General features: G+C 42.5%; 1 protein-coding gene across 7 annotated transcripts in view; it reads right to left on the bottom strand.

Annotated features, from left to right (window-relative positions):
* Nucleotides 1-4,381: 4,381 nt before the first annotated feature.
* Nucleotides 4,382-23,079, bottom strand: part of SCAI (suppressor of cancer cell invasion) — a 69,646-nt gene continuing 50,948 nt past the window's right edge. For 3 of the 7 annotated variants that reach the window (XM_077305502.1, XM_077305505.1, XM_077305508.1), the window contains 12 exons: nt 22,667-22,763; nt 21,772-21,870; nt 20,433-20,585; nt 19,189-19,290; nt 18,912-19,013; nt 18,503-18,581; nt 13,447-13,546; nt 12,579-12,660; nt 8,494-8,566; nt 6,124-6,297; nt 5,846-5,946; nt 4,382-4,706 (listed from right to left, as the gene is read on the bottom strand). In XM_077305502.1, coding sequence (XP_077161617.1) covers nt 4,557-4,706; nt 5,846-5,946; nt 6,124-6,297; nt 8,494-8,566; nt 12,579-12,660; nt 13,447-13,546; nt 18,503-18,581; nt 18,912-19,013; nt 19,189-19,290; nt 20,433-20,585; nt 21,772-21,870; nt 22,667-22,763 — 1,312 coding nt within the window. In that variant the 3' untranslated portion in view covers nt 4,382-4,556. Of the gene's footprint in view, nt 4,707-5,845; nt 5,947-6,123; nt 6,298-7,236; nt 7,397-8,493; nt 8,567-12,578; nt 12,661-13,446; nt 13,547-18,502; nt 18,582-18,911; nt 19,014-19,188; nt 19,291-20,432; nt 20,586-21,771; nt 21,871-22,666; nt 22,764-23,079 lie in introns of those variants that run through there. The other 4 variants (XM_077305503.1, XM_077305507.1, XM_077305504.1 and 1 more) reach the window with 3 other exon arrangements.

The following is a 23,079-nucleotide window of genomic DNA, read 5'->3' as shown; positions in this document are numbered from 1 at the left end:
AAGCAAGAAGGCAGCAATGTTTCTCCCTTTGCACAAACTCAAACCTGGCAAATACACAACCACATCATTTACTGATAATTCTCTCTTCCTGTATCAAAACTTGCCAATAACTTGGGGATGGTGGGTATGTAAGATTTTGGTATGAATCTACATAGCAAAAAGATTCAAGTGTAATAACATTATAGAAACCAACAAGATTTAGGAGTTAGCCCATAAGAAAGTCAACTGGTTTCACTTCCATTGATCTAACTTCAGCAATATGCACAAGCTGGAAGGAAGCTTTTGTGAGCTTAAGCATAGTTCAACAGAATGTATTATGTTCCCCAAAAGGAGGGCATTCAGGTACAAATGACAATTCATTAGATACATCCTCAGCATGCCCTGCTTTTCAGTGGCCTGCCAAAATGTGATTGAAAACTCGATTTAAAAACTGGTTCAGAACATAAGAAGAGCCCAGCTGAATCAGACCAATGTTCCTTCTAGTCCAGCATCCTGTCTCATATAGACTGTTTACGTACTGGGAACTTCACTGCCTCAGCTCCCATGCAGGAGCACAAATTGGGGGCAGATGAGGTCAAATGCACCGGGCCAAATGCTCCCCCATGTGGGTGCAAGGAAGGCAGGGGCAACCTGCCACATCTGAAACTTCAGCCTGCAACAGTAGGGCATAGAGGCTGCCTCCTGTTTCTGGGATTCAGAGGCTTAGTGCCTTTGACTATGGAGATCCCATCAATAAACTATGACTAGTAGCCATTTCTAGATTTATCCTCCATCAATTCCAAAAATTTGCCTCTGCCGCCAAACCCACTCCTTCATAATGCATGATTAAACATGAGTATAAAATCTCTTTCCTTGAGCCATTCTGATTGCAGGATTCCTGTTGGAGGTCTTTCACATAACCTGCTAACTGATCTTTTTGACTGGAGATACTGGGGTATTGAATTTAGGACCTTCTGCATGCAAACCAGATGCTCTACCACTAAGCTATAGCCCCCATTCCCAGCATTTACTAATTAATTCCAGCAAATGCACTTTGCTGCCAATAGCAGAGTTACAAAAACACACAGTATGATCTAAGAAATCACATTTGTGGAGCTGATATAGTGGAGGATATTTTTGCTATTTGATTGTCCATAAAGAGGCCAGAAATAATTTCTGCCCGCAACTTCCATTTCATTTTAATGGTCTCACCATTTTGCAGACCTCATTATTTGGTGCCTATAATGACAGGCCTGATACAGCAAAAGGGAAACCTCATTTGCATTAGCAGCAGAGAGAAGCAAGACAGCATTGCACGAATGCTCATGGGGTAGATGATTATCTGTCTTTTATACAGGCTTTGTAATCACTTGTGTTTTGTACTTGTTCTTTTGATCTGCATACTTGGTTTCATTATGACTTAAATCTATGGTCCAGACATTTGACAAATATTTGACAAACAGAATACAAAACGGACATGCTAACAGAAGTCTTCTTTCCAAGATCATGCACACATGCTATTCCAATATAATTGAGCAAAACAGAACAAGATGGTCAGAAGCCAACTGTGCATTCTTAGCATATTCACCACAGATAATCAGAGGAATCTCCTTGTTTATCCTGGGAGCTTAATAAAATGTCAACTGCAACGAACTGCAAAAATATGCACAGGTCTTCTGTACACCTAGGTAGTTTTTCCTAGGACACTAGCTACTCAGAGGAGGAAAAAAATGAGGGGAGGGGGAATGCACCAATATGTTACAGGGAGGCAAAAAAGTTTCTTTATCACAAGCTTAGAATTTGATTGGTGAGCTTGAGGTCACAAATAGATCAATTAATGAATCACTGGTCTCAGAATTTAATACACAGATCTCTAGTATCTGGATAATGAAAATTTTAAAACAAACTTAATATGGCCAAATGACATCTATGAATCATGGACCCATGCAGCCAGTCTGAGCAACAGTATCCTGAATGATCCTACTCCCAAATGGAATGAATTCTACTCTGCACCTCTGCATATATCTTTTATTTTGTATACACTTGATTACGCTGTATATAAATATCTACAAATATACAGATTTATAGGCAGCATCCCTCCCCACCCCCCATCCCCAGCTGGCAGACAGAATGCATATACTGTACATATAACACACACACCACTCATCTACATTGTCATTTTAAAAAGAAAACAAAAAAGCCCCAACCATATTTCAGGTGCAAGGGGACTACAAGACCAAAGCACCACAGAAGAAAATGCACCAGTGCTTGTTACCAAACCTAGCCCGCTTCAGGCTACTTTGCTATTAAACTACTCAAGTGCCAATTGAAAGTGAAGGCATTCTCAAGTCAAGCCATTAGGGTAGTAAAAGCTCTGCAAACTCTGTTCCCATTGCTTACGTCCCCATTGCACTTTATGCCCGACCTAAGGCACCTTTTGTCATCACTCTTAAGCACTGCCTTTTCCCAGCTCTGCAGTGGACCTCAATCCCCCTTTTCCCAAATTGCGGGCCATTTCCTCTTATCCTGGGCAGTGGTTGAGATAGGTTTGAATGGCAGCCTGCTCAAAAATACCAAGCAAAGGAGTATTTACTTTAAGAGAACTCCCAATTGGAGGGGGGGGGGGAGGACAAACAAACCAACCTTGTTTCCACAGCTTCAGTTCAACTTTAGCTATGTGGGGGGAAGGACATTTCCTTTTGATCTCAATCCTATAATCATATTACAAAATGCACTCACTAAGATTAAAAGAGTGCTTAAAATGTGTGCTACCTTTTTTGGTTAAACCTGAATATGCTGGACAATTGGCCAACTGGACTCCAGATCCAACAGCAATGTGATCATTAACAAGAGAGCCTCGCAGCAACCCATCTGAGCAACTGCAACATGGAAATAAGAGGCCTGCACCACCAGTTGCCAGAACATCTCTGCACCTTGTTTCTCTTCTCTTGAAAATGTTGTTCAGGCCGCAAAGCGTGAACATCTTCCTTGGTATCAGTATTTTCACTGTACAAAGCACTTGCTAACTGAAAGCAGACTGAAAAGAAAAACATGCATAACAAAACTTTGATGCCCTCAAGGTGGTTGTGCTTTACGGTAGCTTTTGGGTTTTGTCTCCTAAACTACAGCAATTGGTCAAGTTGCAGCTCATCTTAAAAGCTGGGTATAGAGGACAAGTTGAGAGCAGCACCCTTCCCTCAGCATCCCTTCTCTTCCTCCCTCCACAAGCACTTCCATGCTCTCTGTTGTACTCCTAACGTACAGCTGATTTCCTGGCTGCCACCATTTTGCTTCCAGCAGCTCCAGCAAACGCCCTCCTTCAGCAGCTATGAGATTCCTATAGCCAAAATAAGCACTTAAGGGGCTCTACTTGCAAAGGTACCATGCACCCCATGCTATTGTCTCATCCAAAATCTTGCAGGAAGATTTCACACTTCTCATGTGAAGGAGGAATGAGCCTCTCTTACATCTGTAACAAGGATTTATTTTGAGCTGCCATAGAGGCCAGGCAGTGATTTCTTTCTTTATTTGCCACACACCACAACATGAATTTGTGTCATTAGTCATGAAACAAGGATGAACAGCTCTCTTGGATCTAGAGGAATGCCATGAAAGATTCTCTCACAGTCAAAGTGTGGCAGTGGAAATTCAAAGCAGCTCCTTGCCATGTGTCCTTGTGCAGGGAAAGGCTGGTATTTTCCATTCCTAGGCATGACTCTGGCCAAAGCTGGGGAATGGTACTCGTTTTGTGTGGTGGAGGAAGGCAGTTCTTCCTTGAGCAATTCAGAATCCAGACTGGTCCTAACCATCCTCCTGAGGCAGAAGGATCTTGGCTCTGCAAGAGGCACAGAGGGTGGTCCAGTAAAGAGCTGGGGGGCAATTTCTTGACATGGTAATATGCCCTATATACCAGTTGTTTCTGGCCCAAAGGGGGATGTCCTGCATTCTCAGCCAGCAAGTGACTTAGTTTTGTATCAGAATATGGAATTTGTGGGGAACACTATGTTTTCTGAGATCACTCCAGCATCCCTTCAGATATGATGTTCCCTCTTGAGTTGATCAAGTGTATTGTCTTGAAAGACTTGTTTATTGCTATCGCTGCTTTGCAGGGAGTGGTCCCACCAATCACATTTTAAATCCAGAATCTTTGGGGAAAGAAGATCTTTTTTTTCTCTTCTTCTTCTTCTTGGACTTTTTTTTGCTTCCAATATTTTTTAAAAATGTACAAAAATAAAGAATTTTCACACACATGGGCTAAAAGTGATAGCATTTAAATACTTAGCATCATTTGTGATATGGTTAGTTTCAACCATTAAAATCAAAATTTAAAACCAGGGGATATCTTTAGTCTTAAAATTTTTAAAGATGCAGAAGGGTTTAGTATATAAAATTGACCCATACAGAATGGAACAGCTGCGCCTACAGCCATTTTATTTTTAAAAAAATAATCATAAATTTAAAAATAAAAATCAAGTAAATTCCTTTTGTGGATCTTCACATTAGAAAACTGCACCATTTCAAAAGCCTGTGGCCAGGAACACCCCTCTGCTGTAAGAAAGCCGAAACACGTTTTCATTTTAATAATCATCAAGGGTGGTTTCCAGGAACACATTTCGAACATCCAGCATGGAAGCCAACTCCAAAATGTGCTTTTGGAGGTGTGGATTCTCCACAGTTTCGTCCCTTGGCAGCTGAGGATAGGATTCTGGATAATTTCTAGTTTCCTGCTATGGAAAAGAAGTGGGGAGAACAGAAGACGGAAGAGTATTTCAATTGCCAGTATAGCCATCATACAGATGGGAAACATTTCATTACACATAGCTGACTGTTGTTCCACATTGTTCTCTACAACTCATGTGCATCTGGCCAAGTCAAGAATATGAGACTGAGAAGGAAAAGGCTAGGGAATTGGACACAAGATCACACCAGGATATGGTGTCTTTGGTGCTCTTGGAAACTAAGATTTCTGTTATGCCTTCCACACAGTGGGAAAATGGAGGCAAACATCCATTCATTTCAATTATAGACTAATGCATCTACAGATGTATCTGTAAAGTGCCTTCAAGTCGCAACTATGGCAACCCCACAGAAATACATGCCTATAAATCTAGAAACATCCCACCATCTTATCACATTGTGAATCAGTTTACAGTTGTTTGTTTAAAAAGCTTAAAGTACCAATTAACAGTGAAATATTCCAGACATATATAGAGAATGGAAATCAAAGAGTCACTTTAAGCACACCTAAGGAGTTGGACTGCACAGCAGTTTTGTACTGATCAGCTTGTCCCCAAGCTGTATCACTATCTCTTTCTGAAAAGCCCTGCAGTTGCAAGAGGAGTCTGCTATTGGGGAGGGAGGAGTGGCAGTCCCAGCAAATCAAAACAAGCTGATGGTTAAATCCTGACTATTCCTTTTCCCAGTTTTGGCAAAGGGTTCCTTCAGCTCTGGAAATCGTAAATTTCTCACTATAGTTAACTTTAGCAACATTACACACCCTGAGATTTAAATCAGTAATTATTCTGTAGTATGTGTACAGCAACCAACAGCTGTAGATGAAAATGGTTTTACTGCTTTTAGCAGAGACAGTACGTTATTGGAGTTAGGCGGAAGTGAATGGCTGTAGACGTATCGACTACCGGGAAGGAAGGAAAAAAGCACTTAGGCAAATACTTTAAACTTGGAGTAAACCCTAGTTGAAACTAAGCAGGAGTGTGAGGACTGAAGCACAGTGATACCTTCCTCCACTGATGGAGAACTGTCACAAGCACAGAAGAAAGCCTTTTATCCATAAATGATGCATTTCTGAATGAACAACAATCTATTCATGAACCAAGCTAAAAGAAAAGACAGTTCTCTGGCATACCCGGAAGATTTTGTGCATCCTCATGGTGGCTGAGCAGAAGATGAATCTTGTTAGAAGTAAACGAAGGAATTCATCTCCAAAGAACTGAAGAAAGGCCTGATCTGCAGAGAGCAAAAAAGATGGCATTTGCAGAAAACTGAATTCAGAAAGGGTCTTCATACGTTTCTGAAAGAGAGACAAGGGACTGCAGTGTTTCCTGCCTCCCCAACCTGAGACAGTACATTTAAAAATAGCCATTAACTATTTTCAACTGCAAAGCTCCTTCCATCAAAGCATACCTATGGAACGGGAATGAGTCAGCAATTGTGCAATATCCCGATTGATTTTTCGAAGGTAATCATGACACTTGTCCCACAGTCCTCTGCGCGTGCTTGATAATCCAGAGACAAATAGGAATGCCATTAATGGGTTGTTCAGAAAGAAGGTGAAGAGGCTACCTCGTTGGGATTGATCTAGAAGTCAACAGAAGAATGACAACATAACATGCTTGGCATACAAAACAAGAGATAGTCCCTCATACTAAAAGCCCTCAGCTCTCACTGAAATGCGAAGAAATGTCATTTAAAAAACTCCTACCACTAAATAAAAGTAATCATTCATAACAAAGGTTAAACCAGACCCCCCCCCCCAATTTGCATGAAACTCATATTACTTCTGTTTGTGTCCAACAGGTCTGTCACTTTGGTACAGTTAACCACGGGAACTTGCTATGGTAGACAATTTATTTCTTTAGCAACATAACCCACGGTGTCCTGAAGACTCAAGTTGGGTAATGGAAATGTAAATAATCTAAAAAAAAAGTTTTCATCCATTTTGCTGAAATTCTCTAATACTTCCATGATTCCACATTGAAATCCAGAGTCTTGATCAATTAATTAGGTTTTACAAAACATGATCGTATTTGCAATTTGGATAGCCTCTAGTAGGAAGGAGGTCTATAAGTGGGAGGAGAGCCACAAAAAATGTATAATATTAGCATGTTAACATCAAATCCTAAAGGTACCATTATGGCAGTGAAGAAAAAAATAACGCAATACCTTCAAGTCATAGATCCCAACCCCACCCTCAAACACAAGAATTCTCTTCACCACCATCACCATTCCAGTTATTCTCCACAATGAAAACTGTTCCTTCAATCTTCCACTAGCACTTAGCTGCATTCATTGATTTGAGACTAAGCAGAACAAGGGAAAGGAACGGTCACTGGATTTAAGATATGATCGATAGACACGCCTCCCTTTCCCCTCCTGCTGGAGACATTCACAATTGTTGTTTTTAAAGGTAAGTTCTATTATTTTCAGCATTTCTCTGGACAAGTTTCGTATTATTTTCACAGGGACGACACATTTTTTTTTCAATTCAAAAGCCTTTCAGCACATAATAGAACTTACCTCAAAAGCCAAAAGAGTGAAGGTCTCCAGCTTCTCATGCATTCACTGCTGACCATCACCTTCCTGTGTCACAAATTATGTCACCAGACTGGACTTCATGCTGGGAAAGGGGCAACTCTCACAGAGAGAGATACACCAGTACCATTTACAGTTATAGGGACTGTAAAAATGGGTTGGAAAGTTAATAGATATAGAGAGCTTTCACTGAGCAAATATTTAGCTCCCTAATCAGATGATCGCTAGTCACTGCAGAGTGTCCCATTAAAGTTAAGCCAGATAGCTTACCACAGCTTCCATTTTGAGACAGTGCATCTTTTCTTTAGCTATTAGCTATCCAAACATAAATGTTTGAGCATGTCACTCAAACTCCTTTTGAGATGCATGACCCTTGCACTTACACAATGAAGTTGCTTCTGAAGGTAAATGCCCTGGAAAGTAAACACTCATAACTTCCTTCAGATAGACCTGCTGCTATCATTGGCCTTGCACTGTGCAACATAACTTATGGAAGATCTGTAGCCACAAAGAAGCCTCCTATAGAAATAAAAAGTTCCAGGTTTCTCCCTTTCCACCCCAAACCAGTTTTGTTTTGTTCTCTAAGTGGAAATGTATGTCATAATGATCTAACCTTTCACCCCAACACCCACTTTTTCTTAAAAGCTTTTAAAGGTAAAGGTAAAAGTATCCCCTGTGCAAGCACCGAGTCATGTCTGACTCTTGGGGTGACGCCCTCTAGCGTTTTCATGGTAGACTCAATACGGGGTGGTTTGCCAGTGCCTTCCCCAGTCATTACTGTTTACCCCCCAGCAAGCTGGGTATCCATTTTACCGACCTCGGAAGGATGGAAGGCTGAGTCCACCTTGAGCCGGCAGCTGGGATTGAACTCCCAGCCTCATGGGCAAAGCTTTCAGACGGCTGCCTTACCACTCTGCGCCACAAGAGGCTCTTAAAAAGCTTTTAATGTTGTCCAAATTGACTGCTTCAGCCAGAAGCCAAAGTATACACATTTATTGAACAATGAATGTTATTGATTGGCTACCATCCAACAGCAGTGCTGTAGGTCTGTTCTGAGGCTGACGACCCTGGGCTTTTTGTTATATCCCTAGTAATTTCAGAAAATGGAACTGGCAGAGCAGCCTTTGATATTGTACCATGTTTTTATCTGCAAAGCTAGCACCACCATTAATTTGCAAAATTAAATACAGGATATTAGCAAGTGACTGAGATCCTGCTACCGAGGACAAACACCTTCCCTACCTTGCAACGCCTTTGGATATGTTGTTGGCGAAAGTAGGCACACCAATGGTTGTCCAAATAAGTTTGTGAAATTCTGGAAGAGAGCAGATTAAAGAAAGACACACCAGTTTCAGCAATCTTAGAACAATGGTGAAGATAAGGAAGCATGGACCTAATCTAGAAGAGAGGCTTTAAGAGCCTAATGTAAGCTTATAGAAAGGCACGCTTGTAACTAGGGATGGGCATGACCAGGAAAATGCAGCCTTCATGAGTTTGTGGCATGTCTGGTTCACAAACCACGGAGCAGCACATTTTTTATGCCAGATAAAACAGTTCAATCATGAAATTTGTGAATGCAGTAGAATGGCTAGAGATACCAAACTCAAAGGGGATCTCCAGCTGACTTTCCTCTACCTGCCATCCAAGTCTGGTGAGGATTGAATTTATCGGGGTCTGAATTACTGCCTCCCAAAAAAAGCTGCCCCCCAGAAAGCACTTTCCTTGGACCACCTACTTTGGAGAGGCTGAAATAACAGGTCCATGTTCAGGAGTGCATAGCACAGATTCTGTATAAACTCACATCAATTCTCCAGCTTATTCTCCTTTATCTGCCCTCCAAGTTAGGGGAGGATTGGATTTATGGGGTATGCCCTCCCCCCAAGTGTGTCTATAGCCAAAATAAGCAAGGGCAATAGAAGTCGAGCAGAACATAATCAAAATCGCAGAGAATCTCTTCAGTAGGAGGTGAAGGTGGGGGGCATTTTTGCAAGTCCAGCAGAACCAGAGCCACTCTGTGGCACTAAACCAAAAGGTCAAGCCAGGAAAGTACTTGGGGGGGAAATGTCAGGTACAGGTACAAAACCATATAAGGATAGATCCCCCCCTGCAAGCTACACACACCAAACACACAGGGAACCTCACTTTGCCACCTGCTCCTCTACAGTCTGTACAAGTTGGGGGTAGATGACATTTCTGGGGTCACAGCTATGGACCCCCCAAAAAGATCTTCCTATAATGTTCTCTCTGGAAAAGACAGCTGCAGTTACAGGAGTCTATAGAATGGCTCAAGATCAAGTCACTGACACCAAATTCACAGGGAAACCTCACCTGGGCAGACCTTCCCCCCACCCCGCAACCAGGCACTGGAAGTAAGGCAAGCAATCTGCTGGTCTGTAGCCTTCACACTTCTTTGCAGAGCTGCAGCCTCCACCCTTTTTTGCAAAGAGCAATGTTGCCCTTTTATCCAGAGGTCACAGATATAGGCCAGCTTTTACTCCCCCCTTTCTTGCAGAGAGGATGCAACTTGCAACCTCTGTGCCAAGACCCAGTCCCGTGTGTAGTTGGGGCCAAGCTCCAGTGTAGAGGCCACCATCCAGACCAGCCCTTGAATCAGGGGAATAACTTTACCCAGGCTGGTTGTATGGGCACATAACACATTGGTGGTGTCCTGGAAGGCTTGACGACATGTACCATTTGTGGGACAGTCAGCCTGTAGCTGGAACTGATGCTGAGCTCCTCTTCCCCACACAAGATGGTCATGGAGGAGATTACATCCTGCACTGTGCTTTTCTGTGCCACCAAACATGCAGTCATGGCACATATGGGAGTTCTAGCAGTTGGATAAGTCCAGGACGAGCCAGTGTTCAGGCTCATCCCCTCTCTTGTGCAGCAGACTGGCAGACTTAATGCTGCATAAGAAGTGGGTGGCCAGACACCAGCTGGATTCAAACAAAGACCACATCTCAAGGGTGACTGTGACCCAGGAGGCCCAGAGTGCTCCCCAGCCCCAGAACATCTTTCACCATGAGGTGAAACCTGCACCAGGCAGATGATGCCTTAAGGTGGACACAGCTTTTCCCACTGCCAACATGTTGAGGCCATCATCTGTGACCATGATGCCATGGATAATGGTGCCACCACCCACCAACTTCCTCAGGCTATTCTGCATCATGGTGGCAATGTCTGTGCTGTGCAGTTTGCATGTATTCCCTGCACATTGGAACAGGACCACTGATAGCCTGGTAGCAGGACTGTCTCCTCATGTGCCCTGGCCCACACCCCGACAGTCCACAGTGATCCTCTCATCGTCACCAGTGAATGGTGAGGGAGAAAGCCATGCTGCTGGCTGCTTTAGAGTCCTGCTGTGTCCTGCACAGTTCTGCCTTGTGCTCTGGAGAGCTGAGCCTTGACCATCACCACTGCAGAGTGTGGTAGGCAAGACCTGTCAACTCGTGGTCCTTCTTGAGGACAAGGGAGTCAGGTGTTGCAGCAGTTAGTGAAAGTCTACATCCTGCACAAGATAAAAAGGTTGAATATCCATAGTAATTATCTCACCAACAATGACTGCTTCTTGGGCCCTACACATAGCCTTTCTGGTAACTGAACCAATCCTAAGTGAGCATGGACAGGCATATAAACTACTTGGTTTCTATATAAAATTCAAACTCCTTCAAAAGTTTCAATTCTACTAAAATTCATTAAGTTAATTACTCATCTCACCCCTTTCTTAAGGTGCTGATTAGGTAGAAAGCTTATGAGCCACAGCAGCATAGTGATTAGCATGGTGGACCAGGGACAGCCAGATTTACATCCCAACTCTGCCAAGGAAGCTGGCTACATGACCCTGGGCCCATCACAATCTCTCAGCCTAAGCAACTTCACAAAGTTATTATTGTGGAAATAATAGAGACAGGCTTATGGGCAGGTGCCCAAAATAACAACCACCAATAAATGCTAGCCTCACCACTGGGGGAAAGACCAGCTCCTGATCCCAAATCCCCCCCAGTCTGGAAAATCAGTTGGGGGCTATTAGATTTAGATTAATAACATTTTAAACCTATTTTACATGATGTTTTAGGAATGTTGTTACCCACCCTGAGCAATTCTGGAAGTGCAAGTTAATAATAATAAATAATATTGTTTTTAATGCCCTGTGACAATCCACTCAGATTTAGGAGCTGAATGCCTGGGCTCAAGTCAGAAACAGCCTGACCAAGTAACTGAAAATGGCTAATGGCACCATCTTGGCAAACACTCACTTTACCAGTGTTGGGTGTCTTCAAAGGGACTACCATTATTCATGGGTTAACAATATACTGCACTGCACTGCACGTCATAGGAGAGCCAGGGAGAAGGTCAGAAGAAGATTTAACTCAAAACCTGGAAGTGGCTACAAAAATCCACTTGATCTTTAAAAGTGGGCACCTGACCTTTAACCTTGAAAAAATCTGTGCTATACTGGACTATTCCTCCACAAAATAATGCAAGGAGTACAGGAGACAGCAAATGGAGCACTAGTATACTGCATCCAGAAAATATGAATTCCAAGACTTTAGAATCACTTAGTCCTGGCTCTGGAGCATCTAGCCATAGTGATCCATGCAATGTTCACCTCTAGACTGGATTTCTGTAACTAGCTCTACAAGGATACACCCTTACCTAGAAACTGCAACTGGTCCAGAATGCAGCAGCCAGGGTCCTCAGAAGACAGCCTCTGCTTTGGCAACTGCACTGGCTCCAGGTTGAATTCTGGATCAGGTTTAAGGTCTTTAAGGCCATTCACAGTTTAGGCACACTGTGCCTGAGGGAATTATGCTCAGTCAATTCCAACTGGCTAGTGACCCCTGGACCCAAGAAAGTACATCTAGCTTTAACCATGGCCAGGACTTTTTCTGTCCTGGCCCGCACTTGGTAGAATGAGCTCCCAGAGGAGATCCAGGCCCTTTCAGAGCTAGCACAGTTCCTCATGACCTGTAAAATGTAGCTCTTCTGCCATGTCTTTGGTTGGGGCCAAAGCTGGTAACATCTACTTTGCCCCCTCCAGAACCCCATCAGAAATGCCCAATGAGAGAACATCTGGAGTGAACTGAAATTAAAGATGGGACCAGTTACTAATTATAGTTTAAACTGTTTAAATAATTGACTTTAATCTGAATGTGAATAATTTTTAATAGTGTAAATTTATACTTTGTCATCAAGTTGTATTTGACAATGATGATCACTGCCCTGAGCCGTTCTGGGAGGACGGTATACAAGTTTAAATATTGATCATGATGATGATAAGCATAGAGGTTCTCTTACACAAAGCCACTTGGCAGAGGTCTTACCTTGTAGGCAACACTGTTAGATGAGTCCACTATGATAAACATGGGCTTTCTGGTGAAAGGATAGAGATCTCCAGGGTGCAGGCTAGAGCAGAGAATAAGAAATATTCATAGGTATGCTGAGAAGCCAGAAAGAGAAGCAGCCATTCTATACATTCTCTATTTCCCCTTAGTTAAGCACTTGATTCTTCCTAAAGAAGGAAAGCCAGCAAGCATGTGGTCTGTTATGCAACACTCCTTTTCCTGTTAGGCAAACAGTACACAAACCAGGCAAGTCATCAGGATTGCTCTATTCTCCTTTGCAATGGATTAAGACAGGTGTCCCTGAAATTAAGGCTCATGAATGACCAGAAATACAAAGTCTGGGCTTGGTGCTTTTAAGCCACAAGAGTGAACACCAGAGTTATTATATGTCCCACAGAAGCAAAATAGGTTATCCAGGATGTACCCATGCACAACTGCTGCCTAAAAATCTTGGTTCACCATAACATTATCCAGGGAACTCTCCCTCACCGCCCCCAATTTTACTTATTTGTAAAGGCACTTGAAGCATACACAGATGCAGACCATTTCTCACAGGTTTGACATTTAAGCATGCATGAGTATAAAACTGGATGCCTTTCTAGACATCATGCAGCTTTTAAATCCTACTGGAAGTTTGACATACAATTGTTTGTGCACAGATATATTTTTTGAACAGATTCTTGTTTCAAACAGGGAAGTACAGGAGGCAGGTAGAATGTACATCAAACACAAACAAGTTCAAGGCAGATCACACAGCATTTTTAAAAGCATATTCTACATATGGGAGAACATCTTATTCCAAGTGAAGGAGGCTGCCTGAAACCTCCTCTAGGAGCCAGTTACTCACCAATGCATCTCTTTGTATGATTGGTTCCGCTTATGGATGGCATCCCCATTTATAACATCCCGATTGCTGTTTGTCAGGACACCCCCAAAATCATATGGACCTATAGGTAACAATACAGGAGCCAAGATGAACAGCAGCAACACAGTGAAGCTGACAATGAAACAAACACGGCATGTGAGAAGAAATAGTGCTAACCGGGAGAAAAGTAGAATTTGTCAAAACTGGCCAGTTGTAGCTGGACAACTGGTTTGTGCACTAAGCGAAAACAATTTCTACACTTCATAGAATCATAGAATAATAGAGTTGGAAGGGACCTTATGGGTCATCTAGTCCAACCTCCTGCGCTATGCAGGACACTAATGCAACAAATCCCCTCTGCTGTGTAATGTTTAATTTTGGAAAACAGAAAATAAGGTAAGATTACTGCATCCCTTTATAAATGTTTATCATAAGCTTGATTAAAATTTGGCAGCGTTACCAATGTCAAGATAACATTGCCAGGTTAGGGCTGCTGACCATTCTACTTTAGATTACATAGCATCAAAAAGGTACCTATTAGAGGCTGCTTTATCAAGAGCCGTGTTTATTTCATTTAGGAAAGATTGACGCACCCAATATTTAAAACCACCACTGCCAATATATTCAAGAGCCAGGCTTCATCCTTCTAACACATCAACAAGAACCTTTCCAGAGTTAGCAGTAACAGCCACCACCACGGCAAAAGCAATACAGAGCTGCTGGAGGTGTGTGCTTTGGAAAGCTCCAACATGAAGAATTACAAGTAGACCTGCTCTTGGTAACAGCCATGTATTCAGTCTTACAGGCCCAGCTTAAAAACTGCCTAGTGGGACTTGTTTTCCAAAAACAGTAGGCAAAGTTTTCACAATGACTGTACACAGCCATCAGTTCTCAGTCGAGATTTATGGGTCTCATTTGTTTGCTAAATAGTTACTTAGCTGGCTTTACAGTCCAATCTTATGCAGGTTTACAAAGAAGTCAAGTCCCACTGAGTTTCATGATTTACTCCCAAACAAGTATCCATAGGATAGCACCTTAAGAGTTAATCCTCACAGCTGCTGATGAAAGGAGAAGGTTACTTTATTCTCGATTATAAATACAGAATTCACTAGCCATTTTAAACCACCCTCCAGACTACAGACAGAATCATAGGGTCAGTTCTATGTAAAGGTATCTCATATCCTCAGGGGGATCCCACCAATGGATAATCAAGAGGCAAAGTTATCTATAATGACTGATTAAGTGAAAGCTGACAACAGCAGTCACATGTTTGCATTAACAGCCATTTATAAATGAGTTCATTGAAACGTGTAAACAGAGCCAAGGTTGATAATGAGAAGAATCCTGAACTCTTGCAAATATAACACAAATATGGTCCAAGAGGTGCACTTAAACTGAGCTTCAAGATGAAATTTATGAACCCAAAGCTTGGCAGCGATTCTCAATTCCCATTCTAAAAGTGATTTCCCTTAATACTTGCAGAGTTTTAATTTCAAAATTCAGCTGGTCTGTTATCCAAAGATCTTTGCCCCTCCTGCTGAAATTTCCTTCTAGTATTTGAAAGAATGGTTGTATAGATCAAACAAGCAGAACATGCAAGTAGATATTTTAAAAAGTATCTGATGCACCTGTTTTTCACTTATGCAAAAAAAAAAAAAACATCAAAACTCCAGTCCACAGTAGCTGGGTTGGACCAAGATTTCAGCTACTGAAATCTTTATTTCCACATTACACCTATTTCTAAGATTCATGGGAGGCTACTCATTAACACAGGAAGCTCCACTCAGCAGCACTCTAGAGCCGTGCAGGGTCTTCCACGGGCCATTGCCCATTTTAAGATTGCAGCAGTTATACTCAGGTAGGGTGAAAAAATTAGAGGGAACATTGGATCTGAGGGACTGGTAGGATAGGCAGGTGTGATGCATGGGAATCATGCAAGTGGGACCAGGGAGTTACAACCAATGGAAGAAAAGCAAGAAGCTGTGATTGGAGGCCCACTCGGATAATGCAGCATTTTACATAGTTTCTCTGGTGGCTACCAAATGCTTTAAAAAATACTCAAGGTGATATTTTCAGTGTAACCAGATCATCCACAGGAATCCAGTAGGTTAACTCAATTTCACATTTAGAAAAAGGAAGTTGAAAAACAAGGAACCCCTGTCAGTATTCCTTCTGTTTCAAACTGGAAATGCTTTATCACTTTTCAAATCAAGTATAGAGGCACTAGGATACCAAAGTGGCAAGGTGGTAAGCACAATATCCAAAATAGACTTCTGTAGAGTCTTAAATCTTCTATTATTTCTGGAACACCATAAGTAGCTGCTGTTATAACGACATACTCTGTTTAAAAGACATGTATTTACTAATGTGAAGTTTGTCTGAAAACTATAAATTTAATGTCCCTTGACAAAGCCAGTGGGCAAAACGTGTTGGGACTGCTTTGTACAATAAAGCAGTGGTCCCCAACCTTTATGAGGCTGGGGACCAGCAGGGCATCGGGCCGCGCCCGCGGGGACCGTGCCCGCGCGGGCCACGCCCACGCCCCGAGCCGCGCCCGCGGATCGGGCCGCACCCGTGGGCCGTGCCCGCGCACCGAGCCGCGCCCACGGATCGGGCCGAGCGGGCGTGGCCCACACGGGCGCGGCCGGCCCTGATTACCTCTCCCCGCCCTCCCGCAGTAAGAAGCTTCCCGGGCCGCAAGCTTGCGGCCTGGGAAGTTTTTTACTGCGGGGGGGGGGGCGGGGAGAGGGAGCCGCGGCCCGGCACCATGGCCTTTGCGGCCCGGCACCGGGCCGCAGCCTGCAGGTTGGGGACCTCTGCAATAAAGAATAAAGAAATAATAGAAGATTCAAGACTCTACAGAAGTCTATTCTGGATATTGTGCTTGCCACCTTGGTATCCCAGTGCCTCTATACTTGATTTGTATTTGAACCTTCACTGGGTCCTACCCTTCTTAATTTATCATTATCACTTTTCAGTTATGATTCAAGGAAGATCTGTGACATTTAAGACTCCTAGGTTAAAAGGACAAGTGCAATCAACCGTTCTCTTTTATAGAGGAAGTACTGCACTGCATGGACTTTTGTCCTAACTCAAAGCAATTCTTATGGTCACCCACACAATCCAAGAGAATAGAAACTGTTGTGTTAAGATGCATATTCAGGTATCTCTTTCAAAACCAAGACAACTAGATGACTGAGATTCACTAGGATGGTTGCTTCTGGTTGGGTACAACACTCAACTGGGAGAACAGGAAGTATCCAAAGGAAAGAAGCTCCTCTTTCCCCCTGCGACACACTCACCAAATACAGTACAGAAAGTCAGCCAAATGGACTGCTTTACCTGAACTGGCACCATACTGGGTCCTGTTAGCTATATGGCTCGCAGGGATCAGCATGGGCTGAAGCACTTCTGTCACTTGGAATTGGGACAACTGGGAGTTCTGGAGCAGTGAAACTGATCCCTGAAACTGAGCTGTCTAGAGGGCCTTTAAAGGCACACAGACATCACCTGGAACCAAGAGAGTCAAAGGAAATCTAGGAGGCTCTCCAAAGATAGTGATGGAACATTCATTCTGTAGTACATTGGGAAGAAAAAAGAAGAAAGTCATGCAGGAAATGTAGACAATAGCATAGGCCATCAGGAGTGCAACAGATCTGCATCCCAAGCACACAGAAAAGTCCAACACCAATCAACTTAAAAAAAACCTGTAACAAAAAAAGTTTACAGGTTTCTTTTTGGTGCAAGTATCTGGAAAGGTTTATGACATGCAAGGAAGATGAAACAAGCATGCATTGTATAAAGGAATGCAAGTATTAAGTGGATGGAGTGAATCTCATCTGACTTTTGTTTGGGAGGATTTCTTCATTTAAATGCAAACATAATACTTTGGGAACCAAATCATAGCAGTTTGTTTAATCTGGAAAATCAGTGTATTTTTAATAAGTAAAAAAGAGAGGGGTTTTACACAGTGTTGTCAATCACAATGAAAAATACCATGTAATGGAAAGAAATAAATGAAGATATTCTAATGCAAAAAGTAAAAAACTGGTTACACAGAACCTTCTATGTAAAGTTTTCACTGCAACAATGAGTGTCATGTTCCCGACTGGGCTACAATGAGATCAGTCTGAAGCACATTGTCGCAGTGCGAAGTCTACATAAAAGTTCTGTGCAACCACTGATTTATATTTGGTTTCGATGTATGTGGTGAATTAAATAATTTACCAGACGGAAGGCTTTCAGAACCTAAACATCTTCTTTTGTGTACACATTCTAGGACTCTCCTCAAATAATACATGAGAAACTAAGAATTTTACTTTTTGCATTAGAATATCTTCATTTGTTTCTTTCTATTACAGTGTACTTTTATTGACTTTTAGTTTGCTTTTTAAAGATGGCAGCTGTAGCTCAGTATTTGGTCAAGTTGGACTGGTCTGGAGGAAAGGGGGGTGGAGGGAAATTAGCAAAGTCATGACAAGGGCTTGAACTGTCATAGTAACAAGCAGAGAAGGAGTAACGTCTACCTTTTTAATGCCCTTTTCAAGCACAGCCACCCTCTGGCCACTCCTGGATGTTATTATCATTGGTTAACTATTTTCTGTCCAAACTGTATTCAGAAAGGGCCAAGTGAGCCCCAGAAGCATTTAGTTCTCTGACCCTTCAGTATAGTACAGACACTTACCAAGGTAGAGATCATTTTCCCCCAGTGGAAGAGCTAGTTAGTGCCAACCCAGCCCTGATATGTGATATCTGAGTCTGGAGATGTGTAACATAACTCAGATTTCTAAAGAGGACTGCCAGCTTGGTAAGTGCCTGACTTGTGTTCAACACATCAGATGCCTAAAAAATCCGATATAGGACCTGAGGGTAGATTGAGAAGCGAGTCCCCAAAGCACACAGCATTAATATTGCTATGTCAGCAAAGGAAAGCCGGACCATTCCAGGAGAGGAGTTTTTCCTTTGTGAGGAGACCTTCTGTTGATCATAAAGAGAATTCAAGCCCTGCTCATGACAGGGAGCATTCCTTTATTTGTACCTTCACTATCCGAACGACCTGAAGGGAACACTCCAGTGGCCGACAGGTAGATGAGCAGGACACTGTTTGCTGGCAGTTCCTGAAATGTTGAGGAGAGAAAAGGAGTTGGAGTTAATTTTGAACGTACGACAGAGGCACATTTTGCACATAATTGCCAGCTGCATTTCAGAAGATACTGGGTTCCTTTGGGTCTACACAGGGAAAGTGAGGGGTACTTAAGATTTCATACTGTTTTTCAGAACACCCCCCCCCAAAAAAAAACCAACAACAAAGTCACCAAAGCACTGACACAATAACAGGCAACAGAAACTGACTGAGAATGAGGAGCACAGGGACACAGTTGCATTTCAGTTCAAGAAAGTTGTGTTAGCAGATTCTTCTTCTGACGAACAGCACTTCCCCCACAAACCTTAAATGATGCAGCTAGGAAGGTATACAGCTGGCTGAAAGTCGGCTTGTATAGCAAGTACTTGTGGGGATTCTCCCTTCTTGCTGGCTTTTCAGCTGTCTCCTATTTTTTAAAAAGGACATTGATTATTTCTCAGCATGGTATATGTCTGTTTTTAATTAATCCACCCAGGATTTTTTAGTGCAGAGAGTGACGATGAACCCCCTCCCCCCAACAATTGTCAGCTGCCAGCCTGTTGAGTGAGAGTGGGAAAGGTACAAATATAAATCAGACTTGCCTGCAATCCAGGTTTATTCATTTGTGAGGCTAAATTCATTGGTTCCCGCTCCAGAGCTTGTAGCATCCGGAACATGTCGATTGTCAACTCACTGAATTTTACCTGTAAAAGAACCACTCATAAACTTAGCCATAGTACCCTGAGGCCCTGTGAGGACAATTTATTGGGGAGGCAGAGAGAAAAGTATTTAAATTATTTCTGGAAAACAGAATGTTAATGTTCAACAAAGACTAAAAATCCCCAATACATGAATGGAAAAAAAAGGATGTTTAAAAATCAAATAATGTGGAGCCACCAACTATATAAACAGTAAAACATTTTAGCACCCAAAAGCCCCTACGTGCATGGCACAAGGAAAATGTGTTGGCATAATGCCTAAAATGATAAAGCAAGACAGCAATTCTACTGTTTCACTGTCACTACTGAGGTGGCTGGCTGAGTGCTAGCCACTTGCCAGCTGGATCTCCCACTACTGAGGCACCCTCAAGGCCTTCTGAAACTATCTTAGCAGCCAGAGACCTTATTAATTTGCCACTTCCTAGACATGTGTCCACAGAAGGCGGTTGTGGGGAGATTGCCAATTTATATCTGACAATTCCAGTGTGTCTCAGAATGTTCCTCCTGCATCTAGAAGTATCAATAACCAGTTTTTCCAAACAACTGCCACTGATATTTTTGTAAAAAAAAGATGGTGCTGAGGAGATCCTACAGAATCCCGGCTGGCAAATCTCAGATGAAATGAATGTTATTTTCCAGGATAGATTCAAAAGGGTAGCCGTGTTGGCCGTGTTGCAAATATAGCAAATGACAGGGAATATATTGCTATATATTCCCTGTCATGTAAGAAGATCATAGTCTGATGAAGGGTGCTTGCACTCGAAAGCTCACGCCTTGAATAAATCTTTGTTGGTCTTAAAGGTGCTACTGGACTCTGATTTTATTGTACTCATTTTCCAGGAAATTTAAACATGAAAATTACTTGGATAAATCAGGGCATAATCAAAGATGCTTTGATCAAAAAGATTCTTCTACCTGCCACCAGAAGGAGCTACACAGAGAGGCTAAAAGATGTCCCTTCACAGACTGGGAGTTCCAGGAAGTCAGAAGTCACCACCAAGAAATTGTTGCCCTTGACCCTATGGCATTCCCTGCTTTAAAGACACACATTTCTCAAATGTGCCAGTATTGTCTACCAAATATATGTCCTTTTTGATGGCATTTCTAGAGCTCTCACAGGATCCCACCTGATTGTTGCAGTTCCCAATAATAAGTGCATCCGCAAGGGTCAGCTGCCCCACAATCATCCCCTGCTCCAGCAAAGGGGCTCCTGTTTCAGAGAGACGGTTGGAGAGGATCACAAGGGTGTTATCATCATTCAGGACCATCACTGGGTCTGCCTAGATGAACAAGGAAGCAAGGACAGTCAGACTATGCATTGCAAGGGAGGATAAGCAGCCCTGCCAATGGGAGAGCCCTAGAAATTATGTCCAGTACTAAGCTAGGAATTGAAATTGTACTGTGCTTGCTGTGTGTGTGCTTTTCAGGTCCTCTTATGACAAACTGAACTAAACTAAGCTGGATAAAGGGCAATGGAGCAGATTAACACTAAGAGCACGATCAATGCAACTGTCACCCTTACTTACTGTTCTGTTTCCCAGTTAATCTACACTCAGCCTGTTCATTTTGCAAAGATTTCTTTCGTTGTGGGCAGAAAAAGCACTGGGACTGTTGACAAGTCTGATTTTTCTAAACAGCCCTAGAAGTTCTACGACTGTAAGAGTAGATGTGATCCAAAGAATTCTCCCTTCACATTTTCACCAATTTTCTCTTTTTGCATTTTGAACTGTCTTGGGTGCAAACCCAGCCTCAAAAGAAATACAGTTATACGTGCATGAGATTTTTTTTTCTTGTTTATGTGGCTGATTGTTCTAGTCTTTGGATAACTAGAACAGAATACTATGGAAAGGAAGGACATGAGGACAGGCATGGAGGAACAAAAGTTAAAAGTCAATTCTCCAAAGCTTTTTGAACTCTCCAAAGTTGATGACATCTAAACAACCTGGACATTCCTTTTACCACAAAAGCTCAGTTTCTCCACTACCAGAACAAGCAACAGTGGTAACCACTAACTCAGATGATTGATGTACGTCTAAGGAGCAAATACTAGTCACAATAGCTTAAAAACAGTAATTAGTATTTACAGGCAGCATATTTGTTGACTACACATGACTGGGTACATGCCAACTAGGGCCCACACTATCATGCCCCATTTCGGAGCTTCTTGGGGAGTACCAGCCTAAACTGACTTTTGGTAGCCCAACCAGGCTGCAAACTCCATGCCAGAAACAGACCAGGCTTGATACCCCAACACTAGCAAAGGATCACCAAAAAAGCATTCTGATGACAATTAACCCACATAATCCAGACTACCTGGAAACACTGAACCACAAGAGTTGCTTATAAAATAAAATGATGCATACTAGAGAACAGTGGTTACCACTCTGAGTGGGTAGATAAGAGGGGTTAGGGCGAATGGCCTTACAAAATTCCAGAAAAAGAACAGAAGACTGCTCCTGGCCATACCTCAATGAATGCTGCCACCTCTTGGAGAACCAGGTTCCACTCCACCTGGTCCTCTGTATTGAAGCGGTGGGTGTAATCTTCAATCTCATCTGACAATTCCTGTCAAAGGAGATGCAATAAGTGGCTTTTAACAGATATGCAGTGTTTCCATCTATTTTAAATGAGGCTGTGAGGGCACGTGTGTGTTTATTTAAGCATGAAAGGGCAGCAGCCCCCTAGACACAAGGAAAAGAAAGCTTTTTCTGCATACCCATGCCCTCAACACTTGGTACATGACCTCCCCAAAGGTTTGTGCTTATTCTCATACTTATGCCTGTTCTCCATCAGCAGTTATTTCCCAAGCTAATGAACATTTAAAGCTGCTTTCTACAGTCAGAAAGATCTAGCAGATGTAGCCCAGCATTTCCCATTATGATTGGCAGCAGTTCTCCAGGACTTCCAGTACAGGCCTTTCCCAATGCTTACTGCCTTGGAATTAGGGAACTTCTGGTTCTGTATGTTCTGCTACTGCCCATGCATCCCTTCCACCACTGAATTCAAATTGAAGCTCTGGTCTTATAGCTGAAAGCTCCTTATTTATGCATAACTATATTACATACTACCAGGTTCTTTTAATTGGAGCTGCCAGGGACTGAAGCCATGGCTTTCTGTATGCAAAACAAATGAAGACCACCGAGCTAAAAGACCCCCTCCCCCCTTGAATAAAGCCAAGGTTCAAATCCTTGCTCATATTTTTTAAAAGCACTAGATGGCCTTGGGCAAGTCATGTTCAATCTATCCAGTCCTCAAAGGCTTGTTTCAAGGCCCAAAATGCCTCTCCAAGCTCATTGGGAGGCAGGCAGGTTTTTAAAAAACTACAGCCTCCTCTATCAGTTATGCCGTGACTGGTTTTTACCTTCACAAGATCCTTAACAACATCCATTTTGTTGAGTAAAAGGCAAACCACAATGAACCGTGCATAATAACGCAGTTTCTTAACTACCAGTTCAGGCCTGGAAAAGATAAAAGATAAAAGAACAAAGATTTATTCAGCAGGTGGAAGAAAAAAGTAAAGCTCTGAGCAAAAAAAGATGATGGATGCACCTTATATTTTCCATCGCTGAGGAAATGAAGGTTAAGGCAGAGCTAAGCCAAAGACCTGTTTACTTACCAGGGGCCCATTTATGGAGCATGCCAGAGATCTGGACAGATCTATATAAGCATTAAAACTTTCCAGTTCCTGACCATCATTCAACTCTGTACAAGTTTGTGTTATGAGAAGATTTTGCTGTGCGATGGCTCATAACGAAGAGTAAAAGGAGCTTGGAA

Source organism: Paroedura picta, chromosome 12 (genome assembly GCF_049243985.1).
Source record: "Paroedura picta isolate Pp20150507F chromosome 12, Ppicta_v3.0, whole genome shotgun sequence".
NCBI lineage: Eukaryota > Metazoa > Chordata > Lepidosauria > Squamata > Gekkonidae > Paroedura > Paroedura picta.
This window is presented reverse-complemented; position numbering and strand designations above follow the sequence as displayed.